Source organism: Centropristis striata, chromosome 16 (assembly GCF_030273125.1).
Source record: "Centropristis striata isolate RG_2023a ecotype Rhode Island chromosome 16, C.striata_1.0, whole genome shotgun sequence".
Classification (NCBI taxonomy): Eukaryota; Metazoa; Chordata; class Actinopteri; order Perciformes; family Serranidae; genus Centropristis; species Centropristis striata.
This window is the reverse complement of record NC_081532.1, coordinates 33,248,837-33,275,955: the sequence shown is the minus strand read 5'-3', so window position 1 is coordinate 33,275,955 and position 27,119 is coordinate 33,248,837. Positions and strand designations below refer to the sequence as shown.

The window sequence follows — 27,119 nt, the reverse complement described above, 5'->3', positions numbered from 1 at the left end:
CGGCTCTCGGGCAAAACAAAACTTGATCGGGGCATCCCTGGATTCTGGTTCCTGTGCACACCTGGCTCATAACAGCTGAGAACACTCTCTCTAATTATGCTACAGTATCAGTGATGCTGGGAGCGACAGGTTCATGCCTGCTCTCTGACGTTTGTTCAAATTAACTTCAGAAAAGAAAGGAAATCCCAAAGTGGGGCAGGAACGGACGAGTGGAAAATAACACTTAATGCCCAAATATCTCCAACACTCATGGAGGAAGTTAGCTTATAATAAAATGTATATTTTAAGCTGATCCAGTGTGACTTACTATGAAGCGAGCAGGTCATGTTTCACTGTGATGGGACACTTGGATGCTGACAGACTCACTGACAGATTCAGGATCAAACTTATGATCACGCAATGAGAAAATACTCCGTCCAAGTCTGCAAGACGGGACACGGCTGTCAAGACGTCGGCACCTCTCCGTCATGGCCTCGCCGCCTCGCCCCGTGAGGATTAATAAAGCTTCCCTGCAGCCATCGGACCGCCACATCTACAGGTGGTCGAGAGAGCGAAGACTTAAGTGTCCCGCCACCAGAGCCCCGGTCCAGGCCGAGACACGGCAGTCTGGATGCCAGCCTGTCACGCTGTTTGGGGATAATGAAGTGGCGTGCGGTAGCGGGACAGCTGTCGGGATGCTAATTAGGAGACAGACATCAGAGGGAAATGGTGTGTGTGTGTGTGTGGGGGGGGGCAAATAAAGAGCGCCGCGGCCCGTAATTAATGGCTTAACGATGCAATGCTCTCACTGGCTTTATATAGAGGAGAGCTGAAAACAGTCTGAGTGACCCTGAGGAGGAGAGAGAGAAGGGGAGAAGGTGCTGGAGGAGCTACCTGTCAATCACATCAGATCTCTGTGTGGGAAAGTCCAGGCCTCAGCTCACAGGTGATGTCTTTCACCTTCTGACATGTCAGAATGAACGCGACATGCTAGCACAGATTCTGAGACATCGCCCACACTTTCATAACGGGAGTTAGGGCGACTTTCTTTCACTTTCTTATTCTCCGAGCTAATACAGCAGCAGCAGCAGCAGTACAAGTTATTTAATTTTGATAGTTTAAAACATTTTGGGACATGGTGTAGAGGTAAAATAGCAGAAAGGCAACCACCAGAGGATATATTGCTATATTGGCCTTGTATAGAGAAACAGTGTAAAAAAAAAAAAAATACATCAGTAGGCCTAATGAACCTCTTCAAGAAACCACCAGAGGAGCCTGTGTGTGAAGAATCTTGCATATTTAATGCTGAAAAAATCCCTGTTGTAGATTAAATTACATCAGTGGTTTAAACCTGTTCCAAATCTTTTCCTATCATTATTCTCGTGATTTTTTTTTTTTCATTTAAGCCTAGATAAGCCGCTCTTTTGAAAGTTTTATTACACTATATTGTTGTTGTTATTTTGCAGATCCGACAAATTATCCTATCAGTGACTCAAAACCATGATATGATCCAAATCTTGAATTTTGTGATCTGTTGCAACTCTAGTTGTGTTGTACTGTGTTCTATTGTAGTGCTTACTCATGAACTGAAGTGATAACTTAGGCCAATAATTCATAATAAGCTGCTCAGGGACTTGAGATGAAAATGAGCTCATTATCTAACTCTTGAATGCTTACTTTGGGGTGGAAACTGAAATCTTTGAAACACCTTTAAATAGCTGTCAAAAGGAGCAAACTGAACCTCTGAGATTACAATCAGCCAGTCTGGAAGTTAAGACTACAGTCACCTGCCAGGTAGGCCAAAATATAACTCAAATACTATGACCTGAGCATGAACACAGTTAATAAAGCTATGATATGTTTAAAAAACAACAAGTGGATTTTAAAGCAGCTGAGTGATTGAGAATGGAGGGAGGTGATCCTTACCGTTGTTGTGTGTGTTGTTGTCCCTGTCCCACGCGTCCACGATCACAGTGTACGCTCGCTGAAACACACAGAGAGGGCAGAGGTTATCACAGTGCACGCTCATACAGAAACACACACACACACACACACACACACACACAGAAACTGAGATATGCCCACAAGACGTCGAGTTAACACAGAAACTCAGATATGAGACGCCTTCACTCATAAACAGACACACAAGTCTTGAGTCATCACTTTCTCACACACACACATACACCCACACACCCACACACACACACATATTTTGCATAAAAGGTGAATAACGATGGGAAAGGAGTCCTGTTCCCACACTTCTGTCACTGATTAGCTTCTCTCAGCCCGAGGCTGGTTAACAAGTGCAGCCACCGTTCTGTGGAAAAGCAAAACATTCACCTGGAAACTGACACATCTTTCATATTTCACCAGACAGCTCTGCTTTATTATGACAATCTGGTTTCAGAGCCAAAAAAAAACTAAATCAGGTTTTCCTCTTCTGCATCAGGCACCTTTTTTTTCGGGGACACCTCATCGATCCCGGAGGACATGCGCTCGACTTTCCCTCGGCTCCGCAGGGAGGTCAGCACCCCTGGAACTAGCAGGGATTTGATGACTTGCTCAAGGGCACTTAATGTGGTAATGTATTGATTTCCAATGGGGGGGAATTGGCTTTTTCCTGCCTTCTCCTCAGGGATCTGGTGAGGACTCGCTGTGCCTTTTAATCAAGTGTCAGCAGAGACACTTGGGATGACGATGGGATCAATACCGCTTAAGGTTTCTCGCAGATAATACCAGAAAAAATGATCATACAAAATATCTAAAATGTATTTAAAATTGTAAGAATGTTTGCGTTTGGTTATGTTTTTGCTTGTGCATGTTCTTTGGGGCATTGGTTGAACTTTTCCTCAGAAATGAACACTTAATGTAAAATAAGTTCTGCAGCAGACTGAGACTAAGACAACGCAAAGTTTTAAAGTATGGAATATAAAGCGGTCAAGTGACATCATTTTAAACGTCTTTTCCGAGGCGTACAAACTGGAAGTTTAAGTAAATTACACTCAACTTTTACTTGCTAATGATTATTAACTATTGTTGAAGGAGAATAAAACCACAAAACTCTGAATCTGACCAACTTTCCAAACATATTCTACACTACAGACATATTTCAGTAAGGATGAAGCTGAGCTGCTCGTTGATAGTCGGCCTTAAGGAACACATTGCACCAAAAGCATTAAACTGAAATAAGTTGATCAGATAAAGGCTTCGGGTGCCGTCTGATCCTGGAGCATTTCATCAGATAATCCAGTAGTTTTGTGGGTGTGAAAGCTCATTTAAATTAATTTAAACAAGAACATATTTGATTTTCTCCTCCCACTTCTCAGTTCCTCTTAACGCTCGTCAGTCACACATGCTTCAGTGTACAAAGATACTATTCATACTTTGAAATGTTCTGCTTTATTAGGGTATACATGCCTTAAACACAACAAAATATTTCACTCTTCCTACTTATTTTAACATGGAAGTCAAGTTTATTCTGGAGGATGTCACTTCTTTTTACACTAGATGCTCAAACTGAGGTTTTCTAATGAAGCTTCAAATGTCTGTCAGCATGTTTTGTGACTGCATTGCCCTTAAATACTTTAAAATCTTGAAGTGATTTTGCAGAACAAACAAACCAAACTCTAGTCTAGAATTTCACAGTGAGTTTCACGTTATCCAGTGGACGAGCAACGGCTCACTTTCAGAGACAGAAGTTAACTAATTTCCTGAAGGGAACATTGCTATTGTTACTGCGTTAAAGAACACCAACATTACGTTGATTATCAGAAACCATTTAGTCGTATGATTCAGGATTCCGAGGGTATTGTGTGTGAAGGCGCAGCATGCCTGCACACTATGCCCTACTTTCCATCCCACAGCAACAAACTCAAACTCTGGATTGTTTCAGGTGCAGAGCTATTTTTTTCCTTTTTTTCACGGGCATCAGCAAACAAACCGAAATGGAGCTCGCTGTCTGTCAACTGCATGGGGCCGGACGAGCAGCTGTGAGTTCTCATGACCCAAGTCTGACTCAGAGTGACTGAAGGCTGCAGGGAAGATTACAGGGGAGGTTACAAAGTGGTGCTGGGAGAGATTAGAGACGGAGGGACACAAGACAGAAAACATGAAACAAAAAGGTAGAGAGCTAAAGTGTTTTACGGCGCTTTAAAGGTCACTTTATGGACCTCGTGTTTGGGATCCAGGGGCTAGTTCACGGTTTGGAGAGACAGAGAAGACGCAGCAGAGACAAATCCATGAGTCAGATATGAGACTGTGTTGTTACAAGTACCTGCTGGTTGCTTTAGGGTGTGTTCACAACAAGCAGGTTTGAAACTGTTTCTTCAAATTAGGAAGCATTTACTTGTTTATCTTTGGCTTTCATCAGGTGAGAAAAATAACATGAAACAGCTGCAGAACCCTGGTCCCAAGACAGAAAACATAACTGACACCATCTATGAGAAAGATCCGACCAATGGAAGGTTTGGAGACTGAACTGCAGTCACTGGGGAGCCTTTCATCATCTCACTGACTGCTCCCTTACTCATGTTTGCTGGCAGTTAGTCCCCAGTAAACAGCACTAACACTTCTAATCTCCATCTAAATTTACTCTTCTGTGTTGAATCTATGCAGGAGTCTACACCGTTTCCAAACATGCTCCTCCCCAGAAATATAAAATATAAATACTCAAGACACACATCTTCTAAAAGTCTTCTGTCTTTTGAGACTGGTCTCCTGAATAGACGGTGGACTTTCACCCAGGAGAACAGGGTTCGTCTGACTTTTTTACATAACTCCCAAGGCTCACCTCACCCTAAAAATACTTCACTTCCAGCATTTACATACATTTATCTACTGTCCAACTGTCAGTGGCTCAAGTAGAGCCTTTTTTTCAACCATGAACTGTACATGTTTGTATAATGGCGTGTGCTATTTTTTTAAAGACCCTCCGATCTGTACCGTGAACCGCCAAACGCTCATATCTGTCGACTGATAAACGGTTTCTTCTGTCCTGTTGGAGATCTTGTTGGTGTTTTTTCTGTTGCCGTAATTTCAGTAAAAGTAACTGTTAGATCCAACAACATGAACCGCTCAGTTTCAGTCCCCGTAGTTTGAAGTCCTCCAAGAAACTCAACACAGTGGCATAGAAACACCAACGCAAACCAGCATTTGGTTGGTGTAATTGCAGATTGATGCAGAAACACCAGCGCACAAGTAAAACTCAGAAACTAGATCTCAGAAACTAGATCTCAGAAACTAAATCTCAGAAACTAGATCTCAGAAACGCGTAGGCCACTTACAACTATATATCAGCCTTCAGTTTAGTGTGTCAGCTAAATGCCAAAACTACAAACAATAAAACAAACAAACAAAGAACCAATAAATCAGTGCATAAAAATGAGAAATTATATGAATGTGACTTATAAAACAGTAAAGTTCTCCAGTAAGACGGCTGAAAGAACGCAGCTCAATCAAACTGTTCCGCTGTAAGACAAAGACCTGGACCTGGGGGAATGAAGCCCCCCTGCCTGCGGAACCACATGTATCTATAAGGTCTCCTGCTGGCTTCAGAGTCGGTCCTGAATCCCCTCCCCCTCGCTCCATGTTGCCTCTGCTGATTCCTCCAAATGCAGAGCTGAACTCTCACACACCTGGTGATTTAAAAATGCAATGAAATGTGGGAAAATGCACCCAGTAGATGTTCCAGACAGGTTTTTGATCCTGGAGGTGTCTTTTTAATGTTGTGTAAGTTCCAGAGAGAGCCATACCACTGCCACATTTTTCCACCATGCTTTAACTGTGAGAGTGTAAGAACATGTTGCAGCATCATGCACAGAGCCAGCAACAGTTACATCACTACAGTGAGGATGTGACAGGGACATGTGGTGGGGTTTAAACTTTTCCTCTTCAGACGCTCAATGCAACAGCTTGAAATATCAAATCCAACCGCCGGCTTCTTTCTGCATGTTAGACTTCAGGACTGCAGCAGTTATATAATGCAGAATCATTCAGAATCGCAAAACTTTCCGGATATTTTCCAGAAAATAAGGCAATCAGCCGGTTCTGTCACAGTGTGAGGAACAGCACTGAATAACATCAAGTCTGTTTTAAAAGCTATGCACATACTTTGAGCTGGAGCTGCATCTCAGTCCTGCTCAGAGGCTAAATGCTAAATCCAGTGATGCTACCAGTGCTCTTGATTCTGATAAGTCAATCAAATGTGTTGGCGGCAACAACATAAAGCACTTGTCTCCCATTTTTCTGCCAGTTACAGTGCAGTTTTCAGGATAAAGCACTAGATATCATACTACATGTACTCATTTCTGCATTCAACATGCTGAAATTATTAATTAAACCTGATAAAGATGTACTGAATGTCATATTTTTCACAAAATTTGATCAAAGCAATTCTCTGGATTAAATGATTTTCTTTTTAATTAAATAAGCTTTTGTTAAACAGGTACATTCCTCCCTCTGTGGGAAGTAAGCAGGAGAGGAAAAAAATGTTTGACTGCAGTGAAAATGTTGTTTTTTAAAGGCTGAAGCATAACATTTCATTAGATGTTAGGAATTGGGAATTTAGAAAATTCGTGCATCCTTTTTTTTCCAATATAATTTTACTTTTTGACGTAATTTCGCTCGGGAGTTATTGGAAATGTTTGGATCACGAGTCCGAAACAATCCAGTCAATGCAGCCACCACTGGAAACTAATTCCACAAATAATATATTTCTAATAATACTAGTGCAGCCTTGTCTTCATCTGCAGAAATATCGATATGCTGTGCAGCATTTAAGCTTTGATTTAGAATTTGAATGTATGAATGAAGCTTTGAGGCGTTTAACTATTCGATAAAACCCTAAAAACTATCCCTGTATATTCCTGTGAGGCTGAAATATTCATCACAGTATCAAGTTAATCATATCAGATTGCTCATAACAAAAACATATCAGCCAAGAGCCGAGATTAGTTGTGATCACCAATGAGCTTGTAAACTGTGACCTCAGCCTGCAGATGCTGCTGCTGCTGGTCGGACTGGAGCTGCTCTCTGTCAGCTCCACATGACACAGCAGTGATTTATGAGCAGCCATAACTCCATAATGAGTAAAAATAAGTGGACATTATCATAATCAATCTCTCCCTTTGTAATCAATTTTAAATGTCACAGCCGCTGGCTCCCAAACAGATGGGGCTGTCCCACGGCCTCAGAGCAGCCTCGCACAGAGTGTGTAGTGTGTGTCTGTGTGTGTGTGTGTGTGTGTGTGTGTGTGTGTGTGTGTGTGTGTGTGTGTGCATATGTAAGTGCGTGTGTGACTGAACCCAAGTGTGCAGTATGTGTGTCCTTGAAGGACGGGAGCTGGAGGATCAAAGTGTCACGTCCCTGCTGTCTGCAGTGAGACGACCTTATGAGTCGACTCGGAGTGTGTGTGCATGCGTGTGTGTGCTCTTTAAGTGTGTGTGTGTGTGTGTGATATGGAGGGGAGGGAGGAGAGGGTGGGGGACGTGTTGGGAGACACTTGACACCTCCTAACCAATTTACAGGAGTCAGAGGGATTTGAGTTTTCATTAGGCGAGGAGAAAGCAGCCCGCTCCTCGCCGCCTTCACCTGTTCAATGAATAAATTACGGCTTCAGCGCAGCAGGAACAGCCGCCAGCAACATACAACTCTACTGAGAATATACTGTACAGTCTGGAGCTGATTTATACATGCTAATAAGATTTACTCTTCGCTGCTGCTGCTACAACACTTCTGAGTCACTTTCACTTCTTTTCTTGATTTACTTTCTGCAAAAAACTCTTTATATTTTACTTTGGTGGTTAACTTCTCGCCAACATGCAGTGTGTGTTTTTTACTATAAACCTCACAGAAAGGCTGCTACAGTGAGTGTGGTGTTCAATAAGTGGCAAACAATCGACTGGAGAGGATATAAATGCTGATATGGCAAATGAAACCGCAATTAAGTCCTTTTCAAGAATATTATAGTGTTATAGAGCATGAAATAATAAGCACCTGCAACAATTAATTGATTTTTTACTAGAAAGTAAAGACCAAATGATCAGTGGAGATCATAAAGTAAGCATGCATTGTATTGCACTGTACAAAGTGTGTTCACATAAGCAGACACATACTGTAAGTCTGTGCATATGGTCGACATGTGCAGTCGTAAATTTTGGATGTCCACAAAGACGTCCCTGAGGATCACCACAAACATGATACAGATCACAATGTTTCTGTCACAAGGATCCTGGAAACAAACTCTCAGAGTCTCAGTCTGGAGATCGACTGATTACTCAATTGATCAGTTCAAGAGTAACACGTACTCAACAGTTTTGGGAATCAAAAATCAAAAATATTTGCAAATATCATTATTTTCACGTTCATAGTTTCTACTAGAAAATGTTTACATGCTTTAATGTTCCAAAAACACAGTATTATTCTCACACTATCTGTCTGTACATACCTATATTCACCCTCTGTCTAAAACAGCCTCGGTCTCTTTAAGGCCCCCTCCTGAAAAAAGCTCATTCTGCTCTGATCTGTCAGTGTTTCTGAGTTTCTCTGCACCATCATTGCAGCTGGGGAATGACTGTAAGGGCACTTTTTTACCTCCATATAGTAGAGTTGTGACATTATAACCTTACAGAAGTCCTGATGACTTGTTTAAATGCACAGTTTCTGTCTACAGGCACATTACTGAACACTTTCACAGTATTTGTGAAGCATCTAGACCAAAAAACACATGAAAATGTCCCTTTTGACCAGGCGTTTGGCAGCACTTTCCTGGTAAAAACAGAAGAATTGGGCAGCAAAATCAACCCTGCACACACTCAAACTTCAACAGTGAGAAGTTCTGGTGTCAGAACCAGCCTTATGTGCTCAGCGTCACAAACATCAGGACTTTAAAGAAGAGTTTCGTGCCTCAAGGTGGACTAAAAATCAAGAGGAATGTTCCTTTAATTGAGAATTCACAGCAGCAGGGAACGGTTAATGGTTAAAAGAGAAAGAAAAATCCTGAGACCCAATTAACAACTTTTCTGGAGTTGTGATCAGAGGCAGCGGCAACACCTGTCACGTCACACCTGTTAGTCTATTGACATGAATAAAACATGTCGCTCCCGGCAGAGAGGAGCCGGGATGGTTAATTTAGCACATTATTAACAGAACAAGCCCAGCGCCCCTCCGCCCGCCGCCACCACCACCTCTTCTCTCTAAGGAGGCCTCACCGCACCAACCCTCCCCCAGGAGGCCTCGTTCAGACAGCAGATCTAATCAAAGCTAATCTAATCAGGTCTTTATACTGAGCTGCAGAATTGGAAAATGACCCAATTCACTTTTCCCACACCAAACGCGTGAAAAGCTATTTCTGTCGCTCCAGGTTACGCCGGCTCCTCCAGCCGCGGAGAGGAATTCGGAGAATTTGTCTTTTATAGAAAATCAATGCCGCGTATGTTGTGTAAAGGGAGAAAATACCGCCTTAAATCCATTGGTTAGACCTCTGATATACTTTATCTTAGAACTAAAGGAGTCTTCTTTTTTTAAACCGTAAATCAAACATGATGTGCTTTTGTTTTCTGGCTCATTAATGGAGCATTATTTGCTGCATATTTCCACCATTTCTGTTTGTTCCTTCTCTAATTAAGGTGCCAAAATAAACCCAGTGATCTCAGTGAGTCGCAGAGATAAAATCTGAGTGCAACACTGCTCAGTTTTTTATTACCTCCTCGTCAGATCGTCTGTAATCAGAAGCTGCCGCTGGGAATCTGGCTGCACCGACTCAACCTATACACTCCTCAGCCACTTTGTACATACAGCATAGTGCAACCACAGGGCAGGAGCAGACCTGCTGTTTATTCTTTATTACTTTACCTGCTATCACAACCACAATCACTCATCTCCCAACTCGTTATACAAAACGCAGCAGCTTCTGAATGCATTGTCTCCTTGGCGGCAAAAAATCCAAAGATACCAAAGTTATGAGTGAATCTGAACCATTAATATCATTAAAGAGTGCATATTCAACAAAACATCATCCATTTAGAGCATTAGTTCTAAATTCTAAAAAAAAAAAAAAGCTTGTGTAAAACTGGGAATGTGTCTGTCTGTGACCAGTTCAAATGCTTGGCTGGAACTACTGAAGCAATGACAGGCTGTAAACAGAGTGAAGTGGAAGAAAGGAGCAGAGAGAGAGAGAGAGAGAGAGAGAGAGAGAGAGAGAGAGAGAGAGAGAGAGAGACAAATTCAGACCAACCATGACAGTAAAATGTCTGCAGGGACTCACTGAGGGAAATTTGTAGGTTTTCAACAACCTGGTTGAGTTTCTGGCATTTCATGACTGAAGTGATGTGTAAGTGTGGAGCACGGTGCCTCTTCAGTAAATGTGCTTTCTGACAGTGATGCCAGAAACCTGCTGCACAAAGAGACTCCAGCAGCACAGAGCTCCACCAAGGCCACGCAGGATCTCTTTGTGTAAATGTTCCTTTATTCAGATCTGCTCCAAAATGTTATGGGTTCTTCCTTGATCCATGCCACACCTTACCACCAAATTTCTGTAAAATTGTGCCAGTAGTTTTTGCTCTAATCCTGTTGACAAACAGGATACTAAAAACATGACGTAAAGTGGCAGAAAGTGATGCCTGCATGAGAGGGAACTGCTCATCCTAACTAGGGTGGTGAGGGCAATCAGAGAGGGAACCTCAGCACCAAAACAAAAGAGGAAAACAATAAATCACCTTAGGAATACTTTGATTATACTCTCAGAGCAAACGTGTTCTCTGAAAATCAACTGAGAATGTTACTGGTGTATACTCAGTCTAAAAACTACAATTGTAGTTACTATAGAATATCTACATTTTGCATGAATGCTACAAGTACGAAGAAGCTGATATGTAAACTAATGTAAATGTCTATTAACTCAAGCAATATATTTTTTAAAAAGCACTAATAATCCAGGCGTCCTGGATGTCTGAACTATTGCAAAATTGCCTGATAAATGAATTGTTTGACAGATTTATTAAGTACGAATTCTATTATTTTGTGAAGCTTTTCTCATATTATATCAAATTAAGTAAATCCCTTCAGGACTTTTCAGTCTCACAGGATGATTGGAAGATGACATATTGGGCTCAGGCAAGAGAGCAGAAGTGGGACTCACATGTGATGCCTGAAACATTATTACATGTCCCTCTGTATTCTGTTTCTAGTTTGTGACAAGTGGAGAAAGTAAATCAGGTGGATGGGACACAGTAGGAGATACAGGACTACTGCTGAGATGGATCCTAAATATGAGTATTCAGCTCGTCTGGTAACAACTGGATGCAGCTCCAGAGCTCCGTGTGAAGCGAGAAGCCACACCTGAAGCAGGCGTGAATACCAGATCCAGCATGTTGCACTCCAGAGAGCAGCACAAGAGAGGCCTTATGTAAACGCTCTCAAATCCACTCCTGACATTCTGCCCGGCGCAGCTGCCCTCCTCTATCTCCGTTTCTCTCTGTTTCCATCTCTCTCTTGGAGCTCTCCGTTTCTCCCTCCCTCCGCTCGCCTCGATAACTCAATATCTGGGCACAAAGGCCGAGGTATAAAGTCATTGTTCCCGCTGAAAGGCGCGGTGACAAAGAGGTTAAGGCAGCCCTCGTTTCCACAGCGCCGCCGGGAAAGTGATATTCACGCCGTGGGAAAACCCCGACCGGCTCCTTCATCATTGATCCACCTGAGCACAGAGGGGACGGAGAAACGGCTCTCCTGCACCCAACGGCAGATTAAACTCTTTCATGTCGAGACGAGGTGGAAGGAGAGAGACGTAAACTCTGATTGTTGTTTTAACAAAACGTTAGCCTCGTAGCATAATTGCCTAAGTCATTTTTTGGCCAGATTGTGATATCTGCCTAACTTTACTCTCCAACCACTGCTGCATCTTTCTGCCTTATTGCCTATGTTCTCAGCCTATCAGAACACTTGTTAGAGTCCAAAATCACTTTCTGCCTTAGTCATCTCTTTGACTTAGGCATTTTTGCGGCTACGTACAAACCAAACTACATTATTTATATGTAAGAGAAAAATTGCCTTAGTCAGGGCATATTCTGCCTAAGTCACTTTTATCTGTTATGAAATCGATGTGTTTAATTTTTTATGCAAACTTGTTCACACTTCAATTTGAACTTACTGTTACAATATCAATTAAGAATACCAATGGGCTTACTAAAAATTGTGTATTTTCTTGTTTCCCCAAAACGTTCAAATATGACTTAGGCAAATATGCTATGAGGCTAACGATAAACTGTCCAGTGGGAGGAGAGCACGTAGGCTTCATTTAAGAAAAGGAGACACAGACTCATGGACAAAGAATATCAGCTCATGGTCGGTTTGTGCCGAGCTCAGACTACCTGACTTTCAAAGTCTTGAATCTGTTCTGGTGAAAGGAGGTAGAACACTAAAAGATTTTCCACCAGGAGAAGTCTACTGCAGGGACACGGGTCGACCTGCAGGTCAGCCAGGTTCAAGCTTCTTTTTTTAGATATTTTTTAAGACATTTTCATACTTTATTTATAGTGATAGAGACGGAGCAGAAAGCAGAGAGAGAGGGGGAGACATGCAGCAAAGGACCGCTGCCACAAGGACTCAGCCTGAGTGGTACACACTCTACCAGTGAGCCACCGGGACGGCCCAGGTTCAAGCTTTATACAGTCTGAGGTTTAAGCTTGCTAGAGAATATCACTGGTCAAAATGTGACCATGCAGCGCTCCGAATAAATAACTAATTACTACAGAAACATTGCGTACAATCTTCTACCTTCTCATTCGAGAGAACAGCGCTCAAAATTCCTCATCTCAGCCTGTGTCTCATTGGCTGCAGATCCCTGAAAGATCCAGATATTTAGCATGCAAGATATCTAGAATCTGACAGCTCAGCTCGTGTCTCTGAGCAGTTCATGCATGGAGATTGTTGCTCACAGGAGCGAGTGCTGAACAAACACCAACTTGCATCTGATCTCAAGTATTGTCGTGGAGCTCCAAAACCTGCCAGCCAATAGAGGATCACGGTGAAAGTCTTGCTTCTTTTGGAGCTTTAGAACATTTTTATTAAAGCCATCAAACCAGAATTATTATCCAAAATTGATCACACCACAACTTTCACTATATTCCTTTAAACACATCTAGTGAATAGATGTAATTTTAGACTCATTGTGTATTCTGAAGTGTGTGAGAGTGTTACAGGGGTTTCTCCATGAAGTGGGAGGTTGGGTAAGTGAAGTTACTGACAGAGATTTTGGCCCCAGATGTGTTGAGAAACCCTGCTGAACCTTCACCCTACCCCTCCGGAGAGAGGACACTGAGGACAGGCTGCACCACAGCCATGTTGCAGCACAGACAGAAGAAGAAGAAGAAGAAGAAGAAGAAGAAGAAGAAGAAGAACGCTGCAGTAATAATTCTTTCTCTGTTTGAGTTCTTCAGAAAACCTCTGGAGAGCCAAGCGATGAGTCAGGGTGTTCATAGCGAGCGTGTTTGCAGCAGTTTACTTAAACTCTGGAGCGTTTACTCCTTTAATTTGGTTTATGTGTCCATAAAAAGAATGATAGTCGTGTTAGGAATTTGTTCATTTCCAGCTACTACTTCATGAGCTCTTTACTGCGATAAACACCAGAGAAGAAAAATTACCCAGAAATCTGTCATGCTGCAGAAAAAAAACCCTTTCACACAAAGAATGCCAGTTGGGTACGCAGAAAGGACTGTGAAACGACCGATAAAAATCAACCTCATGCATGATGAGAATCCACAACTTGGTTGGTAACACGGTTCACAATGTGAGTCTGAATGAGCCGGGAACAAAAATACAACACAGAGATCTTTCCCCACTCTGTGTCGGACCAAAGAAAGCAAACTGTCGGTGTGATCACACCCTCAAAGCTAGCAAAACAAGCTAACAAAAATGGAATGCCGGAGCCAAATGATTTCTAACGCACAAAATATGTAGCTGCAGGCTTTTCTCATGGTAGGTGCTCCCAGAGAGAGAGAGAGAGAGAAAGAGGGATGATGGACAAGATAAACAAGAGATACATGAGATTATCAGGAGATAAACAAACTGAGCAACAATAGAGGGTTTGGTCATCTGCAGCATCCAGCTCTCTCTACTTTATTCCCCTCTCAGTGAGGTCCAGCTGAGCTGCATTAGCCCTGTGAACAACTACTGCGAGTCAAGTGGGAAATTAAGCTGCGTGTGTGTCTCATGCTTTAATCACCACTGCTCCTTCAGAGCTCACAACGCATGCATATCATTACAACACACACGCACATACATCAAGACTACACACACACATAAAGCCCATTTACACCCGATATGAACATGTAATCTGTAAGGAGATATCTGATCTGCTCAAGGAGAAAGAGAAAGCGTGTTAATACAAGGTGTAAATGCACGCAGAACGCATTGCGAGTAGAACTCTATCGGATCAGCGAAACCATATCTGAGCCGCACCGTGATCGGATCAGCAGGTGGAAGAGACGTCTGTAGAGGTTGGACATATTCTGAAGAGCACCAGAGAAGCTGTTCGGGACAACAGGACGAACAACGCTGCCAGGTTCGAAGGAAAAGCACCATTTATCTTCACCAGGACACGTAAAAACTGAAATTATTGTCAGATTTTCGAATTTCCGACGACCCAAACTTTTTTTTTATTCTATATTTCTCATTTAAAATGATGCACAAAATAAAGCGTTCGCACTAACCAGATTCTGTTAAAAACATTAAATTCTGCAAAAAATATGAAACCATGAGTGACTCAGCTGAGACCAACGGTCACGTGACATAAAATTTGGTGAAACTTGGACTGAACTGCAGGCTGTTTGCACAGAACAGAGAGGAGAGGACAGGAGGGGAGAGGAGAGCCTGGAAAAAATATTTTTTTTTTACATGTATATCCTGTGGAGTCCCATTTTATTCAGTTTAGGTAACACTTACGGGTGCTAAAAATGTTGGATATATAGATTACAGTTCTGCTGTATTATTCTGCACAAAAGACATCTTTCTTTTCTCTCTGCTTGTATCCATGATTGTGCTAGACAAGCTGCACTTGTATATTTTCATTTACTGCAGGAAAAATCGAAGCCTCAGTAAGTAAAACGTAGCAGAAGTAAAAAGAAACGGACTGTAACTGCTCGGGGTTCAGCGGGTTGATGGCAGGTGTAAATAAGGTCACAAAGACACGTATACAAAAGTTCCTATACATGCACATGCATGAAACTGATCTGTACATACAGTACTGTGGACATAAGCACAGCGAGCCTGGCCATGATTCAACAATATAACATGGCTACGGAGAAAATACTGGCTCCTGATTGGCTGGCAGGTGTCCATTGAAACTGTATATAAGGACATCTCAAACATAGTGCGAGCTAAATCAGTGCTCAGTGTAGCATATACTGCAGGTAACCACAGCAACAATACCAACGCTTCACGCTACATTAGCAGTAAATGTGATTCATTCTGTGCTGATGACGCTCCACCACACACAATGCAAGTTCCTTTCTTCTTATATGTATTTAAAGACACCATCACTCATGATTTCCTGGGATGTTTTCATAAGGAAACACTGCGGCTCAAAGTTAGTCCACAAATTTGACAAAACAACCTCAACTCAAGCTCAACTAAGTCACTTTTTCCTTCATTTTCAACCTAATCACATGGGAGATATTGCAATTTTTCTTCTATAGCACTCCAGGCATCTCCTCTGTGTTGGATTACCAGTTAAGATCAGAAAAAAAATAGTAAGTGGACCTGTAGTTGTTGTTGTTTTAATCACAAAAAGCTACTTACTCCCTGTCGCTAAACACATGCAGCTTTCAAAATAAAAGCACAGTGTGTTAAGAGAATCCACCACAGAATTCACAAGAAGACTGTCAAAATAAGATGCCTTAAATAAAACATACAAGAACCTTTATTCTCCTTTACAAAATTTCATTAAAATATGCCCCCGGAACCCCTAAATGATTATTTTTATTATTTGCTCATAATCAAGAGTAAATTCTTTTGTATTTGGCAACTGTTGAGATTTGCACTTCAAACTACATTTTAGATGTTTAATTATTTATACAGACTAAAAAAAATCATAATTTCTATATCTTTTTAAGTATTTCCTAATATCGTCAAGAATATCGTTACCGCAAAAATAGCCTGAAATATCGTGATATTCTTTTAGGGCCATATCGCCCACCCCTAATGATGCATACAGTTTCCATACACACACACACAAACAAACATAATATAACTGTGAGAACACATTTGTGCCCCACACAAAGCTGCCCCTTTATATAGCATCACACACATCAGTCACACATAAAACCAAATCCAGCGGCAGCATCAGCAATCGATCAGCCGCACAGAGCGAGCAGCTAATCACACATTTCTACGCCTCAGCAGCAGGTCAGCTGACATGTAAGCAGCGACAGCGTGGGAAAGATGAGCAGGCTCGTTCTGACCGCAGTTAACCGAGCAGAGAGCTTTCAACCGCCTCGCCTGGCCCGGCACACACCACGTAACGGAGCCCCGCTGTGGCCCGCTGCAGGCTTTTAGGCTTATTAAAGACACACGGAGCAGAGAGGAGGTGCAGAGGGGACGTTCTGTGGTCTGACATTTGTTATTTTACAAAGAGAAGCATGTTCCACAGTCCCCTGTTCGCTTCATGAGACAAGGATTTTGGAGTTTGATGTTCCAGAGTCATGTTCTTCAGTCTCTTCGCTCTATAAAGCAGCTCACTAACTTTCTGTCTGACAGTGCTCATAAAGTCGTTGCAAACTTGAGTTGTTGCAAAGAAAGATGCAAAAAAAAAAAAAAGAGTGAAGACAGTCCCATAGACTGTTAGGGGAAGAGTTACAGTGTGAGCCCACCTGCTGCAGCCTCAGATGAAAAAACTTTGATTTGCACCAGTCTGTCTGTCCCTTCCATATAGGCAGGTGGCTAATGCTAACTAGCATCTGTGTGCAGGTCTCATACTCGTGTGAAGAAGCACCAACAGCAGGAGCAGATAAATGACTGAGTGGACTTTATTAAAGTGGATATCATGGTTCCACTTAGCTGCAGCATCTGGTTCTGTTGTTGCACAGCTGCTCTGCATGTGCAGACCTAAAAATATGGCATTTTAGTCCTTCTACATTTTGCAGGATCCTCCGTGGACCACACCATCAGCTCCCCTAACGTACAGACAACCCTACACCTCCATCCACCCAGGCCTCACACCCTCTTCTCTTCCCAAAACTAATCAACCATAAAAGCGTCACCAAACCGAGGAGCAACTGACGGAAGAGACGGCGAGCGCGCCAAGGACGCACTCGGCAAATGAGCCAAACGAGCCAACGAGCGGCAGTGACGCCACCGAGCAAACAGCCCAAGAAGAGGACGACTCGCTGTCATCCAACATTGCACTTTGTGATTGCTCACCGATACTCCTCCGAGAGAGGTGATCTTTGCTCGCTAACGCTGTAATCATAGCCTGTTTTCCTAATGCTATTTCACTAAAACATTTATTCTAGGAGGAGGAGGAGGAGGAGGAGGAGAAGGTCTCTAAACAACAGCTGTTCCACCTCTGTCCTCTCAGATCTGCCAGGCTGAGGGGGGAAAGTCTGGCAATAGGGGGGGAAAAAGGGCCATGAAACTGAAGGAGTGCGCACCCTTGATCCTTGATTTACTCACAGAGGGGTGAGGGGAGGACAGCAGCTCTAAAAATACTCCATAAGGAGAGAGGGAGAGACTGGGGAGGGTTTGGGTGAGAGGGGGGCAGCAGTGGAGGAAGAGGAGAAGAAGTAAATGCTTGTTTTTGCTCCACTCACTAGTGTAAAAAAGACATCTTAAGTTTCTGCATCCTAAAAATACACCTCCCTCGTGACAGAATCCTCACATGAAGCCGGGTGGAGGGTTTTCATTTGGAAAAGGGGCTGCTTCCTCTCTCCTCCCCATCATCCCTCCTTCCCTCGCTCCATCGGTCAATCCCCCCCTCCCTCCCCCATCCCTTTCATGAAAAAAGATGTCACTAAAGACCCAAACAGCCCGAGGGGTTAACATGAAGGGGAAATGATCGGAAGACGAGAGGGCAGAACAATGTCCTTCTTTTTTTTATTTTTATTTTTTTCCAGCAGCTAATTCATGTCAGGACCAGTGGCCCAGATACTGGGGCCGACCGAAGGAGTCCACTATAGCAGCACCAGAGGCTACAGGCCACTGCCTTGACACACACACACACACACACACACACACACACACGCACACACACAGTTAGTGGCTGTCAGCGCTCTGCCTCAGCACACACTGCAGTCTGTGGCAGGACGAGGGTTGGAGAGTGAGACATCTGCAATTTTTGAATCTTTCACAAACTTAGAAAGCAGAGGAGGACACATGATTTGATTTAGAAGATATCCTACGAAGGTTCTGCAATCTGCACAGTTTATAACACGCTCCATTCTCAGAGAAGAGACCTCAGGCATCGACAGGCACACATAAGATGGAACAATGGTGACAGGATGAGTCGATTTAAGTGACAAATTAAAGTCATTCATTTGGAAAAAATGCCAAAAATTTCAAATATGTCCCTGTTCCAGCTGCTAAAAAGTGAGAATTTGCTGCTTTTTGTGTTTTTTTATCATTGTAAATTGAATACATTTGGATTTGAGACTGTTAATTGTGCAAAACAAGACGTCTGAAGACATTATGTTGCATTCTGGGAACTATTCTGCGGAATGTCAGACAAACTGAAAGAATATGAAAATGACGACAGATGACAAGTTGCAGCCTGCAGCAGGTATCATGCATGAACTCTTCTAATGTTTAATGCACGAAGATGTTCACACCAGATATTAAGCAACTAATTCAAACAAGCAGTGAAAACCTCAGAGACGATGAGTCAGATTAGAAAATATGAGGCGTGAAGACATTTTTTAAAAATGCTCTAACGGCGTCGACCTTGACAGCCTCATCAGAAGAAGCTGCTGAACACTGATACCCTGCTTCCTTTGTGCCCCCTCTCACACACACACACACACACACACTCCTCCACCCCTCCCGGGCGGATAGTGGAAAATACTGACCCCACACACGCCGAGTGAGACAATGACCCAATAACGGATAGAGCGTGAACCTGAGAGGCGGCGAGGTATAGGCATCCCCCGGCCCAGATTGACCGAGGATCTTCACTTGTTTGAGTAGTTGGTGACACTGATACCCACCGCCTGTGTCACACACAACTTAGTGGTAACCGTATCCGCCCGCAGGGCCCCAACTTACTACTTCCATCTTCCCCTCCGCTGACAGCTGACCATGAGGAGTGATGAATGGAGAGGTCACGTAGCCGGCCGAGCACACAAAGCACCCGATATGTACGATATGTACATTCTGACATGAACACACAGACGGCCTTTCTGCTGCTTCACAGCAAGAATGTCTGAAATGAGCATCAGAGTTGAATGATTGCACGCCTGGAGCATTTTAAATCCATATGTTCACTGATGTCAAACACTAGATTTTCTTCAAAGCAATTGAGTGTTTTGTTGTTCCAGGTATGCAAAAATAGGGTTGCATTCACTGATTGTTTCATATATTGTAGTTTTGTTGTGTAAAATGTGAAAACTTAAAGAAGAATGTGCATCACACATGCAAAGGCAAATCTTCAAACTGCGTATTTCATCCGAACAACCATTTAATGAAACCAAAATACTCAAATCACCTTCATCTGAAGCAGAGAACAAGAACAAATCCTGAAGTTGGAGGAGCTGCTGCCAAGAATCTTTGTATTTTTTCTTCAAATCGAGTCATTTTTATTTTGAGTCTAAATGTATGTTTTTTTTCTTATTGTAACCTAAAGATTTTCCCAAAAATAAATGCCCGTATCTGGAAACACATTTAGACACATTGGTGCACTGCAAAAAGTAAAAGTGATGTATTGGAGAAAATGCTTTAAAAAGGCTCCTGGAAAATGTTAAAAAGTAAGAAAAAACAACTTTTACAACTTGATAAAACCTAAAAATTACTTGGTGAGATAGAAATTCTTGCAGTTTAACTATCTGTCATAAATAAGGAATTACCTAAAAATAAACTTAAACTACTTTTGTTATGATTATTGCTGGTATATATGGACACTGATCTTTCTCTTTTCCAGTTTGACTCACTGAGGACTCTTATTCTGACAGCTCACTCAGCTGTTGTGGGAATCAAACCTGTGACGTTTCACTCTCCCCATTAACCCTGGCTGATACGGATCTCTCTGAGTGTTACAGCAGCTTTCATAAAGCTCTGATTGTCAACACTGTTCCTGTTTCCCACGCTGGCTCTCCAAATAAGGCGCAGGAGCAGGTTTTGATTGGCTCCACTTCTCTGTTTAGATAAGATAATAAGTTACCTGCCACTTCTTAATCAACACTCGCTTGGAAATCCGTTGATTTGCCCTTCAAACACTGGCACCCCCCCACCCCCCTCCCCCTCCTCTCCCCTCCTCTCACTGTAACTGAAGCCACACAAACAGCAGCTTGTTTGGTAACTCATCAAACCGAGGCACAACTGTACCGCCGCCGTGCGTAAAAGCCATGCGTCATGCGCGCTCAGGGCTTTCGATTGATCAGAAACACGCAGATATTCAGCAAAAAAAAAAGCCCAGAGAGAGGAATTTGATCTCCCTCACGAGATGTCTTATCATGCAGAGACGCCAAAAGTTGCCACGCGGAGGGAAAGAATGAGCGGCACGCAGAGACTCAGACAGAAATGGCACACTTATTACGTAAAAACTGCCGAAATGTGCCAAATTACACTCTGAGCGAGCTGGGAGAGAGATTTCAGGCTGCGCCATGAGTCACCAGCAAAACATCCAAACTCCCTTTGATAATTCCACATTTCTGGGCACAGCCTGGCAGATTATTAACATGAAATTATCAAAAACGTATCAGCTTTTGGTTCTGATGATGCACCCAGGTGAATCTTTTGGAACTTTTACGCAATCTTTCCCCCCGAAATCCAACGTTTACCAACATTAACTTATAACATTTTGACATTTCACATAAAACGGTGACCTGCGCAGCATGACACAAGATCCACTTACCGGCCACGCGAACTGGAAGGGGATGATGATCTTCCCGGCGTCATTGTTCCGGTTTTGTCCGGTTTTCTGGCCGCCCTTGAACTGAAAAGTATTCCCACCGATAACCTTAGTAGTTTCCGAGCCGTAGGTGCACGGTCCATTGGTGTTGACCTCCGTTTGGTATTCCTTTAAACACACTCTGAAGTAGGTGTCGCACTCGTCCGCGCCACAGTGGCCCTCCGCCGCGCTCTTCTCCGCGTCGCAGCAGTCGCCGTTCAGGAGCTGACCTTTGGGGTTTTCCACCGAAATCAACTGCAGCTCGAAGTAACCCGTGGACTGAGACACCTGAGAAGAAGAGGCGAGAGTGAGGAGCGCTGAAAAGCTTTATTTAAAAAAAAAAAATCTTATAAATGGCCATTTAGTGTTCAGATTGTCTTCCAAATGGCATTTTAATGACACATTTCTATATATTAAGAGTCTAGTGCAGCTTATCTGTGTCTTTAAGGGTGATGTGTCATATGAAATAAATAATAACCTGTGCGATAAAGTGCCACTTTAATCGTCAAACTGTCTTAAATTTGTACATTTCTGTTAGAAACAAGAGCAATTATCTCACAATGAGCTGATTTAAGAGGAAAAATAGGACTCCGACTGTTTTTTTTTTTCAAAGTGAGCAGTCACTCTGCAGCCCACACTACTGTACAGTTTGGCATAGATGAACTTCAGGGCTGGTTAACAAGACCCAGCACTCTAATTTAGCTCACTATGCATATCAGGATGCAGCCGAACACTACAAAAGATCCACCTTAACGAGAGCTGAGGCAGAACTGGACTGTTCTCATAAAGAAGTGACAGAATCCATCAAAGAGCGAAAAAGGTTTCAAGGTTTCAGATTTGGTCGCGATCTGACTTCTGCGGTTACAAATGTTCCACACAGGTGAAGCTGAAACATGTGAAGCTATTTCACTCAAAAAAAAAATTGCGTCGTTTTTGAGATTTGCGTAAAACACTAATTACGCACGAAATGTTGGCTTCGTTCCTTTGGTGATGAAACTTTATAAACTTCAACCAAACATGTCATCACTTTTAGGTTAACATGGCTGAGTAGCAGCTGGTGACTGTACTATCTGAACTGAAAGGAACACCAGATTTTATTGACTAAATTTGTCTCTGTGGCAAGAAATGTCTCTAAAAATGGACAATAAAGAATCTATCTGTGAATCTATCTACTTGGAGGAAGCGCAAATTTAGAAATCCCGAGATCACATGATTCAACTGTCGAGCAGGCAATTCAATTAAGGCTGGAATTTAACCTCCTCCAAAACTTCCAGTCGTAGTTAAAAAGCACCATCAGTAACATCAGCTCCCTCTGGGATGAGTAGGATAAAGTTCTCACCTCAGCCCGCAGCGTCAGGAGGAGACACACTAGTGAGAAGCGGTGTAGTTTCCCCAGATTATTCCACATGTCTCCGGCTGCTCGGTGTTGGTTACCATTAGGGAAATGAAAAAATATCTATGTCTCAGTCAGTCAAAATGATAACGAAGAAGAGAGCGCTATCCTCCTCCTCCTGGTGCCCGTGACTGCTCCGGGATGCCCGCGGCTCTGGAGGAGGAAAAAGCGCACCGCTGCTGCTGCTGTTTGGTCCACGGACGCACAACAAGACGCGCGAACTCCACTTCCCTCCGCTGCTCGACGCACTAAACAGCACCGAAGGAGAACAGCGGTGCGTCTCTGTTGCCAAAAGCCAGAGCCGGGCGCTCCCCCGGTGATGGACAGCCGGGGGACCAATCACAGGCCGCCTGGGTGGAACGCTTCTCAGCCGGGAGCCAATCAAAAAAGAGGGGCGGGAGAAGGAGTAAGGGGAGGACCGCTGATGGATTTATTATGGAAGTTTTCTCACACGGGAGCTTGTATTTTTATTTTTATTATACTGACGCCATAAAATAGCATTTTATTGATCAAGTGAGTCTCTCTGCATCGGAATAAAAGTTTTCCCTCATAAATCCAAAGTCAGAATATGTTTATGTTGCAGGTTTCGATTCTATTAGGATTCTATTAAGACAATAAAACACAAACTCACTTCAGGCTGTAAATCTGAGCCATAAATAAGGAGTAAAAACATGCAGAGTGCAGCGCATGCTGTGTTCAGAGGAGCTGCTCCTCACTGAGCTGCAGGAGGAGGAAACGTGGCTGTTAGCGCCCTCTACCGGCTGCTCAGGGAAGTGCTGCACACATATCTATCTATCTATCTATCTATCTATCTATCTATCTGTCTGTCTTAAAACTTAAGAGACAGCATTTTTCAACTTGAGGACTTCAAGTAAGACAATAAAACAAACATCTAAATACCATCTATAAGGCCTTTAAAGACATAAAAAAAGTTAAAAGAGGAGGAAAAGTACCTGCAGATATTTACTTGTTAAGCATGCAAAACAGCAAGGGCCACATCCTGAAACACCCAAATGGAATTCAAATTCTATTAATATTATTTAGGTCTGTGTCTCCATAGACATGGTTGATAACATTTACAAGCAGCTGGGACAATTTCTATGGATCTATCAGGTAGACTTAACGTTCTTATCAAAGCAGCAGATACAAGGAGAAGATAAAATACTCTAAATCTGTTTTTGATATGAACCGAATTTACAGGAAAACTGATTTAAATTCCTATTTTTTATATCTAAAATCATTGATCAGCACATTGGTTTTAAGATATGTTTACTTCCATAAAAACTGTCCTTGAGCCCCTTAAAAAATTGGGAAGAACACAACAAAAATGACACAAAATTGACCTCTTTAGTGCCTGAGCTGCTGTCTGAATACAGAATGAAGAGCAAACAACAGAAACCCGGAGGCGGCTCCACAGGTATATTTAGCTTCAGAAACTGGAATGAACACCTTGTGGTTGTTTGTCTCAACCAACCAGTAAAGTGACAGCTAAGCTCCACGTGTGTCCAGACTCAGAACAAACTGTGTAGTGAAGGAATTTACGTTTTAAGGTGAACACCAGAGATCATTATCACCAATTCAGCACCTGACTATCTGACCCTTCTGTTCCTGAGTTATGGCGCCAAATTGATAAAATAATACATTTAAACACAGGTACATTTTTTGCAGGACACTATGATGTCATGGTGAAGTTTACCTTTGACATTTTTGACAAGTTTCGACACACTTACCGTATGAATTCTTGAGTTTTGGTCAAAAATATACCACCAAAACCCAATCAGTTCATCCTTGAGTCCAAGTGGACGTTTGTGCCAAATCCTCTCAAGGTGTTCTGAGCTTTAATGACGACGGGTGGCAGTGGCATGAGAAGACCATCTCTGCTCTCCTCCAGGCACAATGTGAAAGACAAACATGGCATGCATTACTTTTAATTAAAAGATAAAAGCTTGGAGTTATTAGAAACAGAGAAAATATCTGCAAACTAAAGTCTGCAGGCTCTGAGGGTTTGAGAAAGACTTGGCATCGGGCTCAGCACCTTCATCTGCCTGGCAGATGAGCAGAGGAACCAGTTTTAATCAGTGTTGACGTGAGGGCGACCAGCCTGGACTCTTTAACTTGTTTATGAAGTTAGATTTTTGGAATTGGTACCACATTGGGGAAATATAAATTATGGCAGCTTCTCTGCAATTGACAGACATTTGGACATATATTCAAAATAACACCTGTAAACTGTGGAGAACAATGGTGCTCTGTACGCCCACACACAGTGGGGTGCTGTGGCAAACCACCCAACCCGTAGAACAATGTCACATCCCTGACAAGTCTTTATATCTTTCCTGCCGAATCATGTCAATGTTGCACATTTCTGCTGAACATAGATTACAGTTCAGTACCAACAAATAAAGTTCTATGGCTTCACACAAAGTGGCAAAAATGTTTCTTGGGGGTATTGAAGCAACTTTAACCCCTTTAACCCTATAAAGCCAAGTGTATCATATTTGATACACAAGTTTTTGAGACCTATACATCAGTGTGATATTTTTTTCCTGAAAAACCTGATGTATATACATGTGTTGAAGAAAAAAAAAAAGAGCAACAGATTGTACAAAAATACAAGATAGAGCAAAATTGATATGCAGGTTCCACTGATGGATCAGTCATTGCTGCGTGAAAACTTCATATCAGCAGATGTAAGATGTTGTGTTATATGGAAAAACATATTTTGCATGTTTGAGGAAAATGTTAAAAGACAGTAAAGTCTTAAAAGGTTAAAAATGTTGGGTTTTATATGTTTTTGTTAGTTCAAGAAAAACAAACTGTGAGCAACAAATTGCACAAAAAGAACTGATGTATCAAATATGATACAAATTAGAATCATATATCCCTATTGTTTTTGGATTATTTTTTTAAATTACCTGTCAGCAGGTTCAAGAAACACTCCAGTTTAAAAAAAAGAAGAATTTTCTGGCAATTATTTAGTGGTTCAGGCTTTATAGGGTTAACTTAAACCCCAACAAGTCGTTTCAGATCATTTTTTGCTCTTTTTACATTTTCCTCAGTGTCCTTTTATTTCACTACAACATATAAAATTGCTATAAATCTTTAAGTCCTGCAGCTCTATGGAATCAGCACAATCATGGCTAGAAGTAGGAACATCTCAATCATGTCTTTGTGCAGAATAACACAGTTAGAATGACAGAAATCAGCAAATAAAGAAAAGAGCAAGTTGAATTTGGCTGATATATCTTATTTTTCAAATTGGAATGAAATGGAATTTAAATAGGCAAGACTTTTCTAAGTGCCACGGATATTGGGAAAAAATAAATTGTGTCTCCACATATTGTACATATTGAAGTATTGTCATGTTTTCAGCCTTTCCTGTCCTCTCCTCTTTGCTCTGTGTAAACTGTTTTTAACAGGATCTAGTTAGTGAAAACGCTTTCATTTTGGAAATGTTTTATTCAGTCTTGTAGAATAAAGTGAATTTTTATTTAAAATAACAATTTCAAGCTTTGTTTTGGTTACACTTTCTCACGACAACACCTGTTTTTTTTTGTTTTTTTACAGTGTCTTTCTATGATAAAAAGTGTTTAAAGTGGTTTAAAGCCTGAGAAATTGTTTTGCTTCTCTTCTCAAACCAACAACCAGCTCTGATGACAATCTTTCCTGAAACAGGAAAAGTCCACCAAAATTCTGTGTTTACTATCAACCACTGAACACCTGCAGGCTTGAAAGGTGGCTCTGTTGTATCTTCTATCTTTCTGGAGGACAATATCTGGGGTTGACTTCTATTTAAAACAGTTGGATTCCAATAGAGACCCAGTTTCACAGGAAATTAAAAGTGTCTTGGGTTAGCCTGATGGCTTACTGTTTGAATCTGCTGACCAGAAAATGTCCCGAACTAATTAGAGAGCTGAGGCTGATGAGAATGGCATTCGTTTTTTGTTTTAGTCAAAAAGTATCGGACAACAGGACCTTTTAAACTTGATGATCTCACGATGAAAAGTGAGATGATCGCCAAAGTTATTACAGTTCATCCTGAGGGGACCATGAATATCTGCACCAAATTTCATGATCATTCATTAAACAGTTGTTAAAACATTTAACTCAAAACCACAAATGTAAACCTCATGTTGGCACTAAAGGAAAGGTCAGGGGATCACCAAAATCAGCAGGATTCCTCCTCTGGGAACCATGAATGTGTGTCCAAAATTTGGTGCCAATACATCCGGATGATGCTGAGATGTTTCAATCTGAACCACAGTTGAGGACTGACATTCCTATAGTGATGGAAAATAGAGCTGTATGTCCAAATATGTTTACATTAATCACAATTTGCATTAGCAATATTAATCCTGTTCTTGTTCAATCTTCAGCATATTTGTGGGGCATTTTTCCATTTTTTAAACAATTTCCAGATTGGAAAGCTGCAACTGAAGCCCTCCAGCATGCATGTAAATCCTGTCAATCTGTTACATCCAGCATGCAGAGAAGATTTCCTGTCGCTTGCATATTCGACACACACACACCAGGCTTTCACTCGGCTAAACGGGGTGAACACACACACACACACACACGTCTCAGATGGCGGGCCATACGAAGGTCTAATCAGACAGCTGTTTCTCCACACACACATTGTCCTGCTGCAGCTTCAGCGGCTGC

At 42.1% G+C, this 27,119-nt stretch overlaps 1 protein-coding gene across 1 annotated transcript in view; it reads right to left on the bottom strand.

The window, feature by feature from the left end:
* Positions 1-22,677, bottom strand: part of LOC131988322 (protein jagged-2-like) — a 59,238-nt gene extending 36,561 nt beyond the window's left edge. Inside the window, exons 1-3 of the mRNA XM_059353440.1 lie at positions 22,404-22,677; positions 21,029-21,352; positions 1,906-1,963 (exon numbers count right to left, since the gene is read on the bottom strand). Coding sequence (XP_059209423.1) covers positions 1,906-1,963; positions 21,029-21,352; positions 22,404-22,472 — 451 coding nt within the window. The 5' untranslated portion in view covers positions 22,473-22,677. The remainder of the gene's footprint in view (positions 1-1,905; positions 1,964-21,028; positions 21,353-22,403) is intronic.
* Between the last annotated feature and the right edge of the window lie 4,442 nt (positions 22,678-27,119).